The sequence below is a fragment of the Malania oleifera genome, chromosome 8 (assembly GCF_029873635.1).
Source record: "Malania oleifera isolate guangnan ecotype guangnan chromosome 8, ASM2987363v1, whole genome shotgun sequence".
Lineage (NCBI taxonomy): Eukaryota > Viridiplantae > Streptophyta > Magnoliopsida > Santalales > Ximeniaceae > Malania > Malania oleifera.
In genome coordinates this window covers 23,424,816-23,446,838 of record NC_080424.1, presented here as the reverse complement: position 1 = coordinate 23,446,838, position 22,023 = coordinate 23,424,816, and the positions used below count along the sequence as shown (strand labels likewise).

Sequence of the window (22,023 nt, the reverse complement as noted above, 5' to 3'; positions counted from 1 at the left end):
AGTAATTTGCGGATTTTTGGGGATGTATATGTATGTGTGTAAAGGTTATATCACTCTGGTATTGTATTTTGGGACCCAGACACTTTATGTATTACATTGCATGGTTTGTGCGTATTGATGGTCAGATACCCAATATCCCATTTCGGGTTGGGCTATATTGATATATGGTATCAGGGATATGTGGCAAATGATGGAATGTTATTATTTATTATTATATGAAAAAAATTGGTAGAAAAATCGGGTCGTCACACAAGATACTCAGCTAAGTTCAATTTCATTGAAACTCATCTCTCATAAATTCAACATTTTCAAAAATTTGCAACTCATTATGCTAAAAAATGATCAACAAGATATTCATATTTAAAAAAAATCATCAATGTATTCATATAACAAAATCAAAATATATGATATTAAATTTAAGTATGCTCCTCCTAAATCAATGCAAACAAACTCAAGATTTGAGCATGAGTTTCATAACGAGCATTTCAATATAAGAGAATTTCAAATTTTCATCAAAATGCTCATCGTTAAACAAAATTTCCGTTTATCATCAAAACATCATTACAAATCTAAATTCAAAATATGTTCATCATATTTCAAAAAATAATAGAAGATTTGCACAAAATATCATATAAACAATTATGTTAAAAATTTTTAAGGAAACACAAAATCATAAATTTAAAAACGGTATCAATTCCTTATTTTTTATGAAACCTTAGGCAAAAATGTTGTGTTTTTGTGACTCTTATACTTGGTGGGGTGCATAAACAAAGGAAAAAAGGCATATGTGAAGTCATTGGTGTAATGCAGCAGACATTCGTCGATGAATGGGCATAGTTCGTCGACGAGTGGAGATACTGAGAACAGATAAAATTCAGACATTCAAAAGTCGTCAACGAATGGGTTTGATTCATTGACGAATGGATCCTAATCTTCGACAAATCGACCTTATTCATCGATGAATGGACTCGGGCCTGCGAGGATGATTTCAAAGTTTGAATATGAACGTTAGAATGGTTGGATATTTGGAGGGACGCCTCCGTGGGATTATTAAATATGTTATTTTGGGTAAATTGCATAGAGTTGATGAGAGAAGATCATTGAAAATTATTGTATTGTGTATTTTGTGATCTTAATAATGAAATCTTGACTGATTGCTCTCGTGGATGTAGTCTTTGTCGAACTACATAATTCATGGTGTCATTGCTCTTATTATTACTTTATTTTATTTGTTGTGGTTGTGGATTAATTCTGGATAATCACCATTTCTATTGTTGTCTTTGGTTTTGTTTAATCCTTTACACAATATACATGTTCCACTATGCATTGTTTAAAGGGGCATTTTTCACAGCAAATTGGTATCAGAGCGAAGTTGTAATGGCCTTTGCATCTTCTTGTGCTAAATTTGACGTTGTAAAATTTGATGGAACCAGAAATTTCGATTTGTGGCAGAGAAGGGTGAAGGATCTCTTGGTGTAGCAAGGTATGGTGAAATTTTTATACAAAAATCAACAGGATAGCATGGATGCAGCAACTTGGAATGAATTGAGAGCAACGAAAGTGTTAACTTTTTTAGTCTCCCTATTTTGATGCTGACAAAGAACAAGTTACTTATGTGTGCATTTAGTGATTGAACAGGTTATAATTGAACACACACATAAGTGGACTGGAAATGGAAGTCAGGATGGATGAGAAGACTATACACTCATGCGCTTTCCATGGAGTCTTGAAGAGCAAAAGAAAGACGAAGACATTTGTTTTCAATTGTATATGCATTTATTTTTATCATTTGGTTTGTAATAATGCATGCGTATGCATGATATGGTTATATGCTCAGAAAAAACCATAGACGGATCCTAGGGACATCCACACTTCACATAAAACCGTCTCTTAACAACTAAAATCATACAAAAAGGTTTAAATTGGTTATGGTCAAAATCGGCGCAAGAACAAAGCCTTCAGTCGACCGACCGACGTTGGATTTTTGACTTAGTTGAAGAGCCTTAGTCGACCGAACCCACCATGCAAAAATTGGCTTGGTCGACCGAACAGGCTAGAAGTCAACATGTTGACTTCCCTCGGTTGACCGTTCTGTTTTGAACGTACCTCCCTAGGTCAACCGAACCATAGAGTGTCTAACTCCCCAACTACTTAGTCGACCAAATATGTAGTTCAAGTTAGCCTTGGTTAGCCAAACCAAGATGAGTAGCCGACCAGACCCTTGCCTTAGTCGACCGAACCCACGAAGGGTTCAGAATCACTCTGAGATGGTCAATCAAACCTATAGTTCAAATTTGTCTTGGTCGATCGAACTTATATAAGTGGTCGACCGAACCTTGTCCTTGGTCGACCAAACCTCTTAGATTGGTCAATTTTTTACCGCAGATAAACAAGGTTATTATTAACTAAACATGATTAAACATTTTCAAAATGACCTCCGTGTCCCCAAACGGTCATATTTTTGCCCAACTCTATAAATATCCCTTCATTACTCAAGATTAAGAATTTTGACTAGCTCAAATTTTCTCTCTAATCCATTATTAATTAAAGTTCCCCCACAACATTTTTTATTATTAAAATCAATTCATTTGGAGCAAAATCTTTTATACAAATCTCTCAAACTCTCTTTCATGCTTTTATTTCAAAATTATTTTTGAGGAAAGTATTTTATTTAGGACATTTTATTTGCATATACTCTTACTTAGCACTTAATCTTTGAAAAACATTTTTGAGAGTATTACTTATGTAACGACTAAGAGAATTTTAACTAATTAAAATAACAAGAAAGATAATAAAAGGAAGAAGGGAAAATAGAAGAAAAGGGAAAAGAAATTGTATAGGAAATAAGCAAGCGCTCGTCGACGAGTTGAGTTTTCTCATTGATGAGCAGCCTTCAAAGCCTCGTGTATGCATGTCTCGTCGACGAGGGTTTACTGAGAGAGGGTTTTGAATGCTTGAATTTTGTCGACGAGCTCCTGGTCTCATCCATGAGTGGTGTGCTTGGGCTCGTCGACGAGTCCAAATGTCTCGTCGACGAGGCCACGTGCCAAGTTGCTTTTAAATAGGGAGAAATCAGATTTCAGTGGAGGAATTTTATTTTCCTTCACTTTCTCTCTCTACCCACGGCTCCTTTGCCTTCTCTCTTCGATTCCGGGCCGAATTTAGCTCTGTTCAACGATCGGAAGCTACCACGAGACTCCTGGGAAGATTCTCTGCAATATAAGCAAAGCGGATTTTCGATTTGAGAAGTTTTGGAAACATCCCAAAACCAGGGCAAGTGAGATAATTTAAGGTTTATTATTATTTTGAGGTATTTGGGGTTTAGGAAGTATTTAAGGGGTATTTTTCTGAGATTTGAGGAAGTTGAGATTTTTGGAATACTGGGTCTTATTTTGTTCAGATTTGAGCAGGAATCCCGTGGAGTAGGTAAAGGGAAATACTTTATAATAGATTTTTAATAATTTTAAAATGGTTAGATTTGGGTACAAAATTTTATATATATATATATATTGGTATAATTATCTATATGATGTAGGAAATGAAAATGTTAATTTGATTATATATTATATTTGGAGAAATCGTGCGGCTTGAAACCATTTTTGCTAATTAAATGGTTATGGGTATCATGGAATGATAAATCATGATGGTTGCGAATATTGTTGAGTTGTGAACACTGTTTGCTTGAAAATATTAGATGATTGTGTATACTATGGTAATTGTGTCGATGTAATTGATTGGTCAGGTTTGTTTTTTATTTGTGTTGTGGTTCATGTAAATTATGATATAACATTAGCAGTGGTATGAGGAGATCGTTATATCGTACCTGGTATATTCGTCATATAACGTTGGCTAGACCTGGCAAAGCGGATCGGGTCAAATAATTCGTGGCGGATAAGGCAGATTATCTGGTGAAGAAATTATAATCCATATTCGACTCGTTTAAGTGGCGGATTAGGCGGTTTCGGGTCGGATAATTCATGGCGGATGGGCGGATAATCCGCCATTCTCAAATATAATTTTATTAATAATTTATATTGTGTCATAATAATTTAAGTGTATACAACAACTTGCGATTAGTTTGTGTATTAACTTTTCTAATAATTATATCAATCATTCAATCGTTTATACTAATTAACAACTCATGATTCTTGTAAGTAAAACTGTAAGCATTAAAACATAATAAATTAGTCTCAATCCAACTCAAAATAGAAACTCGAATCGTGTGACTCGTGTGAGTCTCTAAAATCAAAACATTACAACTGTTCTTAAAGCATGCGAATTTCTTTAAACATAGCTATTTTCAAATCCGAGGAATCTCTCAAAATAGACATTCCCAATTTTCCATATTAAAAATAGGATATTATCATTCTCTATTCAATGTTATGATGCATTCTTATTTACATTACTATGATAACATCTTTTAATTTTTTAAAACTATCAATTTCTTATATCATGATTTTATATCCTTAAAATAGACATTGATTGAATGAAAGGTAACCTCAATTCTTAAAAACTATCTTATTATCTCTTGCTCTACCAACAAAGTAGCCAAGCAATGCTCAAATTACATATCTCAAATTTCACTGAGTTTTTTTTTTTTTTTTTTTCAAATTCACAACAATTAAAATCATAAGTTCAAAACTCATACTCTTAACGACGATTGAATTTTCTCCCCACATATTTGCTTTTCTTCAAATAAGTTGTAGAATTATATTTTTAGTGTGAAATTATATTGAATACCATCTAAGTACAAAGCTCGAAATCAACACATCAAATACAACTTAAGAAAAAATTTTATGGGCTGATTGGTATTATTGTCAAAAAGTACAGAAACGAAATCAAAAATAAAAATTAAAAATCAAAAAAAGAAAAATCAAAAACCAACAAACGACACAAAAGTCAGAACTTAGAAGACAAATTTCCCCAAAAGAGAGAGAATTGAACCTGGTTTCATGGTTCATGAAGTTGAAGCAACAAGCGAGTGATGGGCGGCAGTCGACGACGACGAAAGCGAAACCCTAAATGAAAGTGAATGAGAAGTGAGAACGCAGAGAATGAGAGAAGAATCAGACAACGAGTGACTCAAGTGAGAGAGCGATGGGCAAGTAGCGAACTAGCAAAAGTACGGCAACACCGCAAGGCGAGGGTTGTCAAACTCACAAGGCTTCGTGAGCGAACGAGCTAGCGATGGGCGGCAATCGACGACAGCGTCGAAAAATTGAAGTATGAAACCCTAAACGAAAGTGAACGGGAACTGGGAAGTGAGAACGCAGAGAATGAAAGAAGAATCAAAAGATTCAGATGAGTGACTTGGGAGTGGGAAGGGCTGAAGTAGTGAGGCGCTGAGCGGGGCGTGTGGGTAGTGGGCCGTGTGGCATTTGGGCAGTGGGCTTACTGGGCTGGCTGGGTTAAAGGGTTTGGGTTGTAGCCTGTTGGGCTTTCCTGGGTTAATTTTGTAAGCGGGTTGGCGGATATCCGCCGGATAAACCCAACCTGACCCACTAAGAGGGCGGATATGAAAATGAAAAATTGTATTCGACTCGTTTAGCAAATGGATAATTATAAGTCAGTTAAAATGGGTCGGATGCGGTTTGGATTAACGGATTTTTATCCATTTTGCCAGGTCTAACGTTGGTAGTGGTACGAGGAGGTCGTTTTGTGGGTGTCTATATTAGGAGGTAAACTTTGGTAGTGGTATGAGGAGGATGTTTACCTATTTACCATGAACGGGGTGTTTGTGTTGTACTCTGTGTCGTTTGATTAGTCCTGGGTGGACCAAGTCCTGTGTGGACATATTTGTAGTGTGATTTGTTAGTCCTATGTGGACCAGTCATGTGTGGACAAGTATGTTGTAATTGACAGTCCTATGTGGACGTGTATGATGTGTGTGTTAGAGTCCTATGTGGACAAATACTTATTGTGTGATTGTAGACTCTATGTGGGTATGATTGAAGACTGTATGATTATTTTGTGTTGATTTATTCGTATATGCATATATGTGTGGAGTTCTGTAAACGAATGTTGTTGGCTGCATGTGACTTCAATTAATTAAGTATTTATGGTAAAGTAGATTACTCCACCTGAGAGCTTGCTGAGAAAGGCGAGTACTCATTTGTGGATACCAGAGTAGAGGGAAGCCACTTGTATGGGCGGGTGACCTTCCCTATTCTTGGTGACTTTACCTGGATACATAACCCGAGCGCTTACTAAGAAAGGTGAGTGCCCTGGTGTTGGTACTAGAGTAGAGGGAATCTACTTGTATGGGCGGGTAGAATTCCCTATTCTTGGGAATTATCAGTAAAATATGCATGTATGTGGGCATGTGATTGGATGACAAGACGTTGACCATGGTATGATTATGAGCATGATATTTTGGCTACTAGTGGATCATGAACGCGATTGTATGAATATTTTAATTATATATTAAACCCTTCAGCCACACACTATTATAAACTATTTCTTCCTTACTGAGAGGTGTCTCACTCCTTCGTTGATTTAATCTTTTCAGGTTATCTAGGTGATCGAGCTTAGATAGCTCTAGGGCGGGGTAGTTTTGTGAGTGGTACCAGGACGATTATGTTTTTAGTTTTTATATTTAATATATTTTGTTAAAGTTTGTAATATGAAGAAAGAGGTTATAATCATTATAGATCTGCGTGTGTAAATATAAAACTCTAGTATATTTTGTTCGAGGTTTTTTTTATTTTTTATTTTTTTTTTCGGCTGTGTGAATGGTATCAGAGACACGTGTTGGTCTCATAACGTTCCGGGCCCCACGTGGCGGGTCTGGGGCATTGCAGCTTAGATTTTCTCCCGGTTATCTCTTTGATAAGCATTTTTGGGAGAAAATTATTAACAACACTAATATTTTCTTAAGCTTAAATTCCTAAATTTTCCAAATGTTCTTTATTTGAAAAAATATTTATAGGAGAACATAATACTCATTTTCCATATATTTTATTTGTGCATAGATTAGTTGATAAGCACCCTTACTCTACTAAGCTTATATCATATCATAAGAGAGTGCATGTATTTGAACTTTTAATGTGTACATCCATGCTTGTATTTAGAAGCATTGCATTATATATAAAAATAATTTTTAAATGTACCGGTTGGGTTCAGCCCATTAATTGAACTGAGGAGTTTCAGCCCCATAAGTGAGACCGGTTGGGTTTAACCCAGTAATTGAACTAGGGTGTCTCTGCCCCGTAAGTGAGACCAGTTGGGCTCAATCTGGTAATTGGGCTGGGGTTTACCTCACCCTGTAAAAAGATATTGTAACGACTTCTGCTCTACCCGTTTAAGTGAGTAGGAATAGAGTGTAATCCTTGGGGGGTATGCCCAAGGCGGGGACATAGGCAGTATTGACCAAACCTTGATAACAAATATCGTGTGTTGCTCTCTCTCTATCTCATTTAATTACTGCACTTTAAATTTCCATATGTGTATGCTTGTTTACTCATAATTCTAATTATTTGCATGCACACTTTTATTTAAATGAGATATGTTGTACGTGTATGTTTACTTTCATGGTTTAATCATTTTTACATACACGCTTTGAAGATTAAATGGGATATGATGTGGTGATTGTATGCAAGTATTTAATTTACTGAGAATATCTTATTTGGCTTAAATATTTGCATGCTTGATTAATTGGGAATGCGTAGACAAACCCTTGGTTGTGAAATACTGGCTGCAAATTGAGTTCAACCCAAGAGAAATTTTTAATACCTAATTCACCCCCCTTTTGGGTATACACCAATTCCAACAGAAAGTATCAACCATTCGACTTTGTTTGGCTAATGACGTGTTGTATCACGTCATGGATGAGGATTCTTCGACATTAGTTTGGCGAAAGCTGGAATGTCGATATATGCCTAAGGGTTCGTCAAAATCTGCAAATGTAGTGGAGGAAGATTCAGAATGTAGTGATAAAGATATGCTATGTGTTTTATCGGGCTCAGAGTGCCTCATGGGTGATTCTTGGATCTTAGACACCAGATGCTCTTATCTTAGAAAATGATTTGACACCTACAGGTCAGTTTATGCAGGTTTATTTTGGTGGAAAATGATATTTCATACAAAATATTTGTTATTGGAAATGTCAAAATCAGAATGTATGATGGTATTATAAGAACCATATGTGACGTAAAGCATGAATTGGGTATAAGGAAGAATGTTATTTCTTTGGGTACTTTAGACTGTAATAAAATATTTTTATAAGCTTGAAAGTGGAGAAATGAAAGTGTGTGAAGGCGACTTCATAGTGATGAAAGGAGAAAAAGTAGCAGGAAATATCTATGCACTACAGGATGTTACGCTTGTAGGTGGAGTTGCAACTGTTGAATTTGAGTCAGATATCTTGTGGCATATGCGGTTAAAGCATATGAGTGACTACGTGTATTCAAATGTTTGGGAACTGATGATGATAGCATCAAGGGATAGACATATGTTTTTCATGGGTTTATCAAGAAGGGTCTTAGTGTACTTCATGCAGTAGCTGAGGTGGAGAACCAAACCAGGAGATAGATTCTCATGTAAGACTTTAGGGCTGAGTACGCTGGTTTTGTTTAAGGAGTGTTGTGAGTAGGGCGGATCATATGCAGGGCTTTAGACCGAGCAAAATGGATAAAAATCTGTTAATCCGAACCGCATCTGACCCATTTTAACCGACTTATAATTATCCGTTTTCTAAACGAGTCGAAAATGATTTTTCATTTTCATATCCGCCCCCTTAGCAGGTCAAGTCGGGTTTATCCGGCGGATATCCGCCAACCCGCTTACAAAATTAACCCAGGAAAGCCCAACAAGCTACAGCTCAAACCCTTTAACCCAGCTAGCCCAGTAAGCCCACTGCCTAAATGCGCACACGACCCACTACCCACACGCCCCACTCAACGCCTCACTACTTCAGCCCTTCCCACTCCCCAAGTCACTCATCTGAATCTTTTGATTCTTTTTTCATTCTCTGCGTTCTCACTTCCCACTTCCCGTTCACTTTCTTTTAAGGTTTCATACTTCAATTTTTCGACCTCGTCATCGATTGCTGCCCATCGCTCGCTCGCGGAGCCTTGTGAGTTTGGCAACACTTGCCTTGCGGTGTTGCCGTACTTTTGCCAATTTGCTGCTTGCCCATTGCTCTCTCACTCGAGTCGCTCGTCGTCTGATTCTTCTCTCATTCTCTGCGTTCTCACTTCTCATTCACTTTCGTTTAGGGTTTCGCTTTCGTCGTCGTCGACTGCCACCCATCACTCACTTGTTGCTTCAGCTTCACGAACCACGGAACTAGGTTCAATTCTCTCTCTTTTGGGGAAATTTGTCTTCCGAGTTCTGACTTCTGTGTCGTTTGTTGGTTTTTGATTTTTTGATTTTTCTTTTCTTATTTTTAATTTTTATTTTTGATTTCGTTTCTGTAATTTTTGACAATAATACCAATCAGCCCATAAAATTTTGTCTTAAGTTGTATTTGAGGTAGTTGATTTCGAGCTTTGTACTTAGATGGTATTCAATATAAATTCACACTAAAAATATAATTCTACAACTTATTTGAAGAAAAGCAAATATGTGGGGAGAAAATTCAATCGTTGTTAAGAGTATGAGTTTTGAACTTATGATTTTAATTGTTGTGAATTTGAAAAAAAAAAAACTTAGTGCAATTTGAGATATGTAATTTGAGCATTGCTTGGCTACTTTGTTGGTAGAGCAAGAGATAATGAGATAGTTTTTAAGAATTGAGGTTACCTTTCATTCAATCAATGTCTGTTTTAAGGATATAAAATCATGATATAAGAAATTGATAGTTTAAAAAAATTAAAAGATGTTATCATAGTAATGTAAATAAAAATGCATTATAACATTGAATAGAGAATGATAATATCCTATTTTTAATATGGAAAATTGCGAATGTCTATTTTGAGAGATTCCTCGGATTTGAAAATAGCCGTGTTTAAAGAAATTCGCATGCTTTAAGAACAGTTGTAATGTTTTGATTTTAGAGACTCACACGAGTCGCACGGTTCAAGTTTCTATTTTGAGTTTTATTGGGACTAATTTATTATGTTTTAATGCTTACAGTTTTATTTACATGAATCATGAGTTGTTAATTAGTATAAACGGTTGAATGATTGATATAATTATTAGAAAAGTTAATACACAAACTAATCGCAAGTTGTCGTATACAACTTAAATTATTATGACACAATATAAATTATTAATAAAATTATATTTGAGAATGGTGGATTATCCACCCATCTGCTATGAATTATCCGACCCGAAACCGCCTAATCCATCATTTAAACGAGTCGAATATGGATTATAATTTCTTCACCCGATAATCCGCCTTATCTGCCACGGATTATCCGACTCGATCCGCTTTACCAGGTCTATAAGGCTTGCAAGGTACTTCTAGGTGAAATCAGTGCGTATGGTGCATTTCTCGTGTGACCGGTCACCAAAGGTATCGCTAGATGGGAAAGTTGTAAGTGAATTGTGTGCAGCTTCTGCGGTAGACTACTTGGTTATAAGTGGATGTCCACTGGTGCACTATTCTAGTGATGGAGTATAAAAAAGGTGAGTTCAAGTTGGGTGATCCTGTAGCAAAAAAAAAAAAGGGTGATCGAGGACATGGCTTTTGTTGATGAAGCCGAGGAACAACGTACTTAGGTAAAGGAAGAGAAACAAATGCCAAAAAATCGTGGCAGCACCAATCATGTTATTCAAGTGGAGTTGGGGAGTCAGGGCAGAAATACAGGGAGTTCTATCTTGGGTCAACAGTATCACAATATGAATGGGCGTGTGATGCAGGTGGAGCTACAAACTTAGGGCAGAGTTGGCATTAGTCATATTGCATGGAGTCGACGAACGAACCCTAATTGTCGACAAATTGACCCACCCTATTTGTCTACAAATGGACTCGAGGTTGTGAGGATGATTTCAAATTTTGAATATGAATGTTAGAATGGTTGGGTATTTGAAGGGAAGCCTCCGTGGGATTGTTAAATATGTCATTCTAGGTATATTGCATAGGGTTGATAAGAGAAGATCATTGAAAATCATTGTATTGTGTATTTTGTGATCTTTATAGTGAAATCTTTGTCGATTGCTCCCGTAAATGTAGGCTTTGCCGAACCACGTCATTCCCGGTGTCATTGCTCTTATTATTACTTTGTTTCTTTATTGTGGTTGTGGAATAATTTTGGATAATCACCATTTATATTGTTGCATTTGGCTTTGTTTGATCCTTTACACAATATACATATTCCGCTGTGCATTGTTTAAAAGGGCATCTTTCACAACAAATAATAATTTGTTTTGAAAATACTAAAAGATTTGAAAAGGCCTAAATTTAAGGGTATTAAGTAAGTCATCTTGAAAATTTTCATTCAAGGAGAAAGAACTTACTTTATAGCCCTCAATAATCATAAGGCAAGGATTTGTCATTTCTTTCATATTTGTCCTCAATAATCATAAGGCAAACATTCAAAGACTTCTTTTTGAATCTCCTCATTTCTTTCTTGAGATATAAGCCATTCAGTGTGAAGGTGCCCCAACTTCTTATATTCATAGCAAGTGATCTTCCCTTATTTGGTTGCTTATTCATTCTTTTCATCATTCTTCTTTTTAGGGAATCTCTTGAACTTTTTGGTGATGAGTATTATTTCATCACCGCTATCTACTTTTTCCTTTTTTTTCTTTTGTTAAGGTGAGTGCTTATGTTTTCTTGTCTCTTAAGTACACCATCATCTTTGCTTCCATTTTATGCACAAGAAGATATCTAAGCAACTCCTTAAGTGGAGGTTCTTGTAGGTCCATTTTCTCCATAGTCTCGGTCTTCTTAACATGTCACTCTTTCAGTAAACACCTAAGTATTCTTTGCACAAGTTTAACTTTAGTGTTGGTCGTTAATTTTCTTATTTGGATTTATTTCAAATACTTCATTTTTAATGACAAGCTTTTTTATCATAGACAATTTTACCTTAAGAGGTTCACTCATGAGTACATAAAGTGTGTGCCAAATTTGATTAGCAAAAGTACATCCAATGCTATGATTAAATTCTCCGTGATTTAATGCACAATGTAAATTGTTCATAACTTTAGAATTTATTTGATGCTCTCTATGATTTAATGCACAATGTAAAATGTATATAACTTTAGAATTTATTTGATGTATACATTTTTCATTATCATTCCACATATGTCTAGGTTTGGTTTGGTCTTACCATTCTCCACAATGGTTGGGATAGTATATCTATTGTAGATAGCATCCCAAATTTTAAAGTCAAGGGAGTAATGTTTATCCCATTTTTCAATATGTAGTGTCTTCTCCATTAAAGAATGAAGATCCAATGGTGTAGAATCCTTCAATATCAATGTTGGCAGTTGCCATGGATCACTCAAAGACTATTAAGTCAAAATTTAAAAGAAGAGTTGGGCTTTGATAATAATTGTTGGTCCAAAGGCAACCCAAGAGGAGGGTAAATTGGGTTTAATGAAAATTAAAGTGCTTGATGCAAAAATTAAATCAAATAAAACAAATCAAGCAAAAAAAACAATAATAGAGCAATTTAAAGATAGAAGGGAAAAGAGATTGCAAAATCTTTTCATAGTGGTTTGGCTATCTCCACCTACATCCACTCTCTCAACACAAATCACCTTGAGGTTTCACTAACCCACTCTTTTAACAAAGACCAAGGAACCAAACACAACCCATTGTTTTTTGGAGACATGGCAACCAAATTATAATTCTTATTTTTTCGGAGACCAAGAAAACCAAACACAACAATTCTTACAAAAACAAATTCCTCACAAGAAAGATTTACGATTCAAGCTCACAAAATAAATTTTTTAAAAAGTAATCAAAGTAAGGCTTAAGAGTTTTCTCTCAAAGATGAGCAATTTAAAACATAAAGAGAGTAAGAGAGACTTTCAAGGCAAAGCACTTGGATATTCAGTATCTATATTTTTTTATAACGTTCTTAAGGCTTTGGAGAGCATATATATAGAGATTGGAGAAAAATTAGTTGTTTGTTTGCCTATTGGAGCCTTTTTACTAGTCAGACCAATTGATTGCTTACTAGGTCCAATCGACCACTTACTAGCTGTTAAAGGCAAAGAAATGAGCATTGCAGATAAGAATTGCTAGACCAATTGATTGCCCCTAGCACCAAGGCCGAAATTAGTCTTCCTTTGTTCCCAAAATTCCTGTTTTTGTCCAATTATTTTGTACCTTATATTTCATTATATTTTTACAACTTAAAGTACAATACAATTGAGACAATAACAATGTAAATAGATGAAAATTTAATTTTTCAATTCTTCTCTAATTATTTAACTTCATTGTCTTTAATCCTATAGAAAACCAATTTAAGTACAAAATCATTAGACTACAATAGTTTGTTATCATCAAAAGCAGGTTAATGAAACCTTGGGGCTAACACTAATACAAGAGGTCGACCATGAAACATGAGTTGATTGACCAATCTAACCTGAGAGCGAGTGTAGTCATTGGTCTCTAGTAGGAGGTTCGACTGCCCCCTATCCTTTTTCATTTTTTACATAGGTATCGATCGACCTATCCTAAAGGCCAGTTGATCAAGCAACCATTCTTCCAAATTTAGTTAATTGATTCGAGCATAGTAGCCCAGGATCCATCTCATTCATCCTTATTATTTGTTATGTCTTACTATGGTAGTCCTATGAGTTGTAGCATACAAAACATTACAATTTGAGAGAAACAAATACAAATAGATAACATAAACAAAGGCTTCAAGTACTTTCAACATGTAACTCTAATGGCTTGAAATTCTTTTCAAACCTGACTTAAAAGAAAAATCATTAGTTCAGAATAGTTTGTTATCATAAAAACCAAGTTAATGAAATCTCAGAATCAACATGTTGTTCTGCTATAAGCTCAACTTTAGTTAGAAGGAAGATAACTAATAGTACTAATAGTACTAATAGGAAGATAACTAATAGTACTAAATGCTTATATTTAGAGGAAGCTCACAACATCCCCTCCAAGAATTTCACGAGGGCAAGACACTCACTTACAAATTCTTCAACATTTGTGTCATTAGCCAACACCTCAATATTACGTCATATAGAGCTTGTCAAGAAATGTGATTGATGCCAACAACAAGCAAGCATCTTCAAACTGCCAATAACTATATTGACATCTGTTAGAGAACTCATCCTCAAAACCTACGTGTTAAAGAGAGAGAATTAAGAGAATTTTATATTGACTTTGAAACTGCTCATAGAGACGATGTGAGACTGGACAGATATTAATACTCCCCTTCGAGCTCATAGGGGGAAATGAGGCGACGAGAGCCCATGGGGGGAAATAAGGCGAGGAGAAGTCCAGCCCACAAAGGAGCTAAGCAGCCCAAGGTCCAGCTTTGATACCATGTTAGAGAACTCATCCTCAAAATCTAGGTGTTAAGGAGAGAGAGTTAAGAGAATCTTATACTGACTTTGAAACTACTCATAGAAACGATGTGAGACTGGACGGACATTAATAACATCATTTGTTAGCCCTTGGCTCTTTGCTTATGGGGTTGACCTTCGTGATCCCTGCCATGCAAAGGGAAAGAAAGCTCAATGTTGTAGAAATTGACAACTCTTCAAAGTCAATTGAAGTTCATGCCTTAGTGCACATAATTAAACAACCATAATATAACTATATTTCTTATAGATAAAAGGGAACAATTTGACAACAACAAAATCAAGGCATTTGTATAAAACTAAATATTTGCACCCGATGCATCTAAGTAAATTATATAGGAAAAAACAAGATGATCAAATATGCAACTAGACGATCCTCCACACATGGAAAACAAAAGTAGAATACTTAATAGGACAATGGTTGAAGAATTATCAATGATCTTATAGCCATACCAAACAATGGACAAGACAATCATCCACCAAAGAAGCCCCTTTCAACCTCACATAGGACAAAGGCATTTTCCTAGTCAAGATAATTCTTTCCTATAATGTTTAAGCATTCTAGTTTAATGCCTAATTTAGATATTTTAAAAGTATCTTAAGAGCATTATCCAATCTGAACATCTACACATAAACAAAAATTGGCACAAATTCATATAGAGTGAGCCAAAGAAGATCTATTAAGAAATAAGGATTTGGTCTTGTTGAACATATCAAGCTAAGGCCAAACTTTAGTAGAAAATAGGGGTGTAACCAATGTGTTTTGGTCAATTTTGAGCAAAATTCTACACCTAAAACCAAATTATCGATTTTTAAAACATATGAGGCCAACCAAACCAAAACCACGTATAAAAATAAATTGAATAGAGTAGAAAGTATTCAATATGGTTTGATTGGGTCTATTCAATTTGGGCCACATAAATGGGCCTTAATTATCCAAGTTACCAACTGAGAAATTAGAACATCAAAATGGGCCTTAAAAATCAAAATAAAAAAAGGGAGATAGATTAAGATAAGAAATTAAAAATGAAAAACCAGATTACCTAGGGTTAGGTGGAGGGTCTTAACTGGAGAAGCAACAACTTATTACTGCTACATAGGTACCATAACAATAATGCTGCCATGAATTGTGGACGCACGATGGTTGGGGGTGCGTACAACACTACTACAGATGTTGATGTTTTATGGTTTAAGGGTTTCAAAGGAGTTGAGAGCATGAGAGGGGCATAGCCACAACTTCAATTAAAATAAGAGAATAGTAAATTGGTTTTATTTGACTTTTGGGTTTGATGGGGTGTTAGATAACCATTTTACCTAAAAGCTTAAACTGTTAGGTTGTGAGTCAATAATGTATATCAAGTTTTAACACTCTTCCGCATGTGAAGAGATAAACACATGATAAACAACATCTATAATAAGGAATGCAATATTTTTTATTTTTAAATTGCGGTCAACAAGACTAGAACCCAGGACCTCCTAGTAACCAGTTCTGATATCATGTTAGATAACCACTTTACCTAAAAACTTAAGTTATCAGATTGTGGGTCAACAATGTATATCAAGCTTTAATATGGGGTTATAAGGAATAACACAATGTTTTGCATTCGACTAACCAATAAAGGCACACTAACTACTATTTTTTTTTTTAATTAGATAGAACCCCTTCATTGCTTCACTTCAGTTTATCTATTTTTTAAAACAAAGATCGAAAATGAACCAAGGATTTTGTTTTTTCTTTAGTTCCAAGCTGAATTGAACTAGTTGAAAAGATAACCAACCAATTTGTTATGGTTGGATATTGTTTAGTGGGCTGTGTTGGTTTTGGTTGGTTTGCTTGCACCCCTGGTAGAAAATTTAGAGCAAACTGGGAAGGTCTCTACATGGTTAGAGAAACCCTAGTGGCAAAGTTGTGGCTTGCACATGGAATTTGAAAAAATCCCTACAAATACTATTAGTAACTGTTCTTCTTTTTTACTAGTTTGTTGGTATGTGTATCCTAGTATTTTTAATACAACTTCAAATATGGCTACTTCATTTAATTTTATTGACCAAAATCATGTTGGCTTTGAGCATGGACGTGTTTTAAAGGCCATAAAGTCCAAAAATAAGCCAAATAGGATTAATGAATGAGGGTATTGTGCCAAGATAGGTTTCAAGGGCATAGGGCGCCTTAAAAAAATGAAGAGGCTTAACCACAAATTCCTAAAGGTATTGGTGCTAAGTAGGATTAGAAGGACACAGCCTGACGAAAGCCAAGGAGGCTTATAAAAATTTTCAAAGTGTATTGAATTTGAATGGGATTGAAAGGGAAGATTTCCTTAAAAAAAAGAAAAGCCAAAGAATCTTAATGATAATTTTCTGTAGGTATTTCATTTTGTTGATGAAAATTGTTAACCTCATGCTTGAGGAGTCCTTAAATTTGGATAAGATATAATATAAAATTGTATTGAAATTTATCCAAATTTGTTCAAATCCAAATTTAAAGTTTGAAACTCATGCTCTTAAACGCAGAGTAAGGATATTTGTGTCTTTAGGAGATAAAAAGCATAGAGCCTAGAAAAAAACACAAAAGGTTTGTTAAGTAATTCCTAGAGGTATTTAGCTTGGATGAGATTAAAAAGGCATATAACCTAGCGAAAAAAAAAATAAAAAATAGAAGCTCAATGAAAATTCCTAAAGATATTGAGTCCTCATGAAATTAATGTTGCATTTAGGAGCATAAATTTTAGGCCATGAATTTACATTTAGGTGAACTTGCATAAATTTCAATATAATTTTGTGTTACATCACATTCAAATTCACACAAATCTAAATCCAAAGCCTCTCCCAAAAATAGAGTAAAAGTGTATGGACATGTCAAAAAGACAAAACAAAAAATTTCTAACTTGATGTTTGCGAGCTTATAGCATGACCTTGGATTTTGATTCATGTAGGTGAACAAATTACAACATAAAACTACTTTGAGTTTTGTATAAATCCACAAAAATTCAAATCAAATGTCTCAAATCTATACCACCAAACACATCCTATAAATTTTGTATACAAATGGAATTAAAGAGAGCATAAAGCTCAGGAAAAAAGCTAGAGAGGCTCATCGAAATTTTTACAATAGTATTGAGCCTAGATGGAATTAAAAGGGCATACCGATAGAGCCCAAAAATGCTAAAAAAAAAAAAAAAAATCTCAATGAAAAAATTGCAAGGGTATCAATCCTAAAATGAATTAAAAGGACAAAACCCTAAAAAAATATAAAAAGATTTATCTTGAGTTTGAGAGCATGTATTTTAAATTTTATCTGAATATATTTTAGCTTTTTTGTTCATGAATATTTTATTATAATTTTAAAATATAATGACGTTTTTTGTATATAAAATGATTACACTCATCTTGTGGATGAGTGTGTGTATGTATACACACACACAATTCTACATAAGCTTTAATTAAAATTGAGACAATAGAGTTGAATTTATCATTTAATTTTGTCATGCTCTCAATTCAAATTTTAATTCAATTTCTTTCTTACCTTATTTCATTCTGCAAACGAAACATGTTCTAAGATAATGTTCAAGAATATTCATCGCAAATTAGAGATACAGACACACACAAGTACATACAATACAATACTTTTTTATAAATTCAAATACCAAAATCGGGTGATTGCTTTTTTGTCCTTTCATGTGGTTCCAATTTTTGTAGGCCATGCTATTCAAGTTTTTGAGAGGTGAACTTCTTCCGGAAGATCGAGTATTAATAGAGACAAACTAGACTGAACAGATTTGAAAAATTAACTCCTCGTCCCACCTAGAATGACAATTGGAGAATGCATTTTTTTTTTATACAAGTAAAATACTTTAATGCTGCATTTGTTAGCATAAATTTTAAATTTTAAATTTTAAATTTAAGTTAATTTAATACAATTATATATATATATATTATCAAAATCCATAAAAATTCAAATCCTAGTCTCTTTTAGATATATGAACTCAGTCCAATTTGTATTATATCCACACAAATTCAAATTTAAGACCCAAGATTGAAGCTCCCACATACATGGCTGATGTGGTAGAACACAACGGATGTCCCGGTAGAGGAAAACGATTGAAAAGGGGAAACATGCCACAGAAATAATATTTAATATAGCTATACTAAGATTTTATATAACCAACTACAGATTGTTAGAATTAAAAATTCACAAGGTAACTACAATATCCTCAACCACAATGACATCAACAGGACTATTTTCGCTGTGAGATTATTAACATATGGACGGACATTACACAAACAAACCTGAACCAATTTCTATACCACTCATACTAAGGTAAAGATACAATGCATGGACAGCTCCCTTCTCTGCCAACTTCAAATGGAAATATTTGCCAACCTACTCTGAATGAGAAGTCCAGTAAATAAGCCCACTGCAAAGAACAGAATTGCGTTACTGGAGAGAATATGACCCCCAAAAAAAGAGACATTTATTTACAGGAAAATAATGGTGGTGTGGGTTTGCCCGTCAACTCAGAGACGAGAAGGAGAGGGCAGATGTGGCAGATCCAAGGAGATGGTAAAACCAAAAAATATTAATGCAACAAAACAAGAAGTGCAGTTTTGTGTCTTCACATCCCATAAAGCAGAAACTGTTGTTTAAAACATATCTTCTTATTCCATAAATCAAACAGCTCTTTCATCAGCTCAAAACCCAGACACGGCCTTTGAAGGGGCCTACTGCAAGGTCTTATAGTGGATAAGGATGATTTCATTGTTTGATTTGTTTCTGAGCAGCATATTTCTGATAATGCTACGTATCTGATGATAGATTGTCTTTTAATAATATTCTTAGCCTTTTATAGGTTTAGGTAGTATGAGGGTCAAGTGGCTATGAGACTTTTGGTCTTGCCTCTAGTAGGTTGTGAGGTTTTGCAATGGCCGATGACTTTCATCTGTTTGGTCTTTTTTGGCATCCAGCAGTGGTTGCCAAGCTATCTAAATGCCTTTATAGTTGTTGGAAGGGGGATCTTTTTCTTCGAGCAGCAGTATTTCTCCAACTCAAGACCTCCCTTTCCTCGACTCCTCTTCATTTTTTATTTCTTCATTTAATATTCCAATTAGAATAGTTGCTATATTGAGATGAGTGATGAAGGTTTTTTCTTTGGTTTAATGTTGCCAAGAGGGATCACTTTGTGAGTTGGGAGGTGGTTTGTATGTCTAAAAGTAAAAGGGGGCTGAGTCTTGTTAATTCGGTGTCTATGAACATTACTCTTGTGGGAGAAATGGTTATGAGGTTTCACTCTAGCTGATTCTAAATTCCCCTTAGCATAAGGTGATCAAGAGTAAATTTGGTTTGCAAGAGAACAGGTAAGATGTCAATATTGGAATTAGAGTTACTCATGAAAATCCTTGGAAACTTATTTTGTAAATGTAATCCTTCTTTTCTTTCATCAAATACAAAGTATGAAATGGTCCTCAGGTCTGGGTCTGAGAGGATTTATGATTCAAGGAGCATTTTTTTGTGTAGCTTAAACCATTTTTTGGGTCTTACTACTCACAGTGCACTTAGTTCCTATTTCTTGGTTCTAGATGACAATTGAACTTGGGATTTTCATTTGCCCGGCAACTAATGACATAGGCTGGTGAACACTCTTTGTTACTAAAATTTGTTGGGACTCTTTTTGGCTTCTTCTAGAAAAGACTCCAGGATCCTGACTTTGGATGGTCCTTGGGCTCTTTTGTAAATCTTTTCATTCCCAACTGACCCTTTCGTCCACTCCTTCTCCAATTTTCAAGTTTGTACTTGGAAAGAAGGTCCTCTAAGATCAAGGTTTTGATTGGTTGGCCATCCTTAATAGGAAAACACCAATAATCTAATCTAGTTTAGGAGATTTTACAATGCTTCCATCTCCTGATGTGTCTGAAGTGCTATGGTACTGATGAGAAACACTGGCATCTCTCCTTGCTTTGTCCAGGCACTAGGAGCTTATGAAATAAGTTGTTTGCTTTCTTTGATGAATGTTGGATGATCTCTTTGGAAACCTTTACATCAATTTAATCTCGAACAATTTAGGAAGCATATAGCAAGTTGAGGTTGGGGTACAGTCTATATGGTGTTATGATTCATGAACATTAGGTTATAGAAATGCTAGTCTTTTTTTAATAATTGCTCTTTACCGTTAGATTTGATTTGGGGAAAAATTGCTTTCCTCACTTCTTTGAAAACTTATTCCTCTGATTGCTTCAACAGAATTTGTTTCTTGGATTTCCAGAGGAAGTGGATGATTTTCTTAGCCCGCTATTCTTGTGTTTTCTTGTATATATAGAAAAAGAAATATATCAAGAAGGGCAAGAAGAATTACAACCAAAGAGAGGACAAGAAATCCTGAAAAAGGAAAAAAATCCAAAAATAGAAGGTGGGGAAAAAGAAAAAAGCAGCAGCAGAACCTAATTAAGGAAACCCCTCTTTAAACCCTACCATCGTAATTCACAGAACAGTGGAAGTTCGCTAATTCCTGCTGGCCTTTCTTCACTTTCCTTTTGCCAACACCTAGGCGAAGTCCATTCCTCCATTACCAGACAGTCGCAACCCCATATTTTCCTATAGTTGTTGGGTTCCTACATCCTTCCAATTGATTTCCTCCACAGGAACAGGCAAAATCCCATCTGCTTCTCTTTACCCAACCCATCTTCCATAAAAATAGGAATTCCCTCCAAACCCTTCATTAGAGATGGTGGCACATACAATATGTTCCCCAATGAATCAAATGATGTTAAGATTCCCAAATCAATTGGGATTTCTAATTAATGTGTTAGGATTCTGATATCAATTGGGATTTTCTATTTAATGTCAGGATTCCCAAATCAATTGAGATTTCTAATCAATGTGTTATGATTCCAAAATCAAATGGGATTGGGATATTTTACATTCCTAATAGGAGTAAGGTTTCTTACCGTATATATATGTAACCCTATGGGGCTTTTTTGATTCAAGCAATAACATAATTCATAACCTTTGTGTAATTTGGAGGCAGATCCTTTCAAAGTGATCAACCCTATTTTCTCTTACTATTTTCCTTTCTTTCAATTTCCCCATATTCTCTACGATAAAACCCTAGGGTCTCATCATTTGGTATCAGAGCTGGCATTCTTGAGGATGTTGTTAACCCGCCAACAAAAGCAAGATTTTGGAATTCTTGATCTTCACTCATATGCAATGGCCTAAAAAAATTTAGCAATCTTAGATGGAAGTTAGGCTAAAGGCTGAACTTAGCAATATGTTTTAAGTCTCAATTTGAAGAGATCTAGGCATCGCTCTCTAAACTACTCATTACATCTTCCTACAAAGAGAGAAAATGATGCCTCTACGACAGCTAATTGTAGGGAGCAGTCATACACGCATGAAGGAGGTTATCAAGGGAAGCGTGATCATGGTACTTATCGCATGAAGGTGGAATTTCCTCGATGGGACACTGATGACCCTACTGGTTATGTTTCTAGGGCTGAAAAGTACTTTTGCTTTCACCGCACTCTAGAAACATCTAGAGTTGAGATTGCTTCTATTAGTTTGAATGGTGATGCTATTCAATGGTATGA

At 35.2% G+C, this 22,023-nt stretch overlaps 1 protein-coding gene across 1 annotated transcript in view; it reads right to left on the bottom strand.

The window, feature by feature from the left end:
• Window positions 1–18,567: 18,567 nt before the first annotated feature.
• Window positions 18,568–22,023, bottom strand: part of LOC131161346 (uncharacterized) — a 39,929-nt gene continuing 36,473 nt past the window's right edge. The window contains exon 4 of the mRNA XM_058117051.1: window positions 18,568–18,857. Within this exon, the coding sequence (XP_057973034.1) occupies window positions 18,824–18,857 (34 nt within the window). The 3' untranslated portion in view covers window positions 18,568–18,823. The remainder of the gene's footprint in view (window positions 18,858–22,023) is intronic.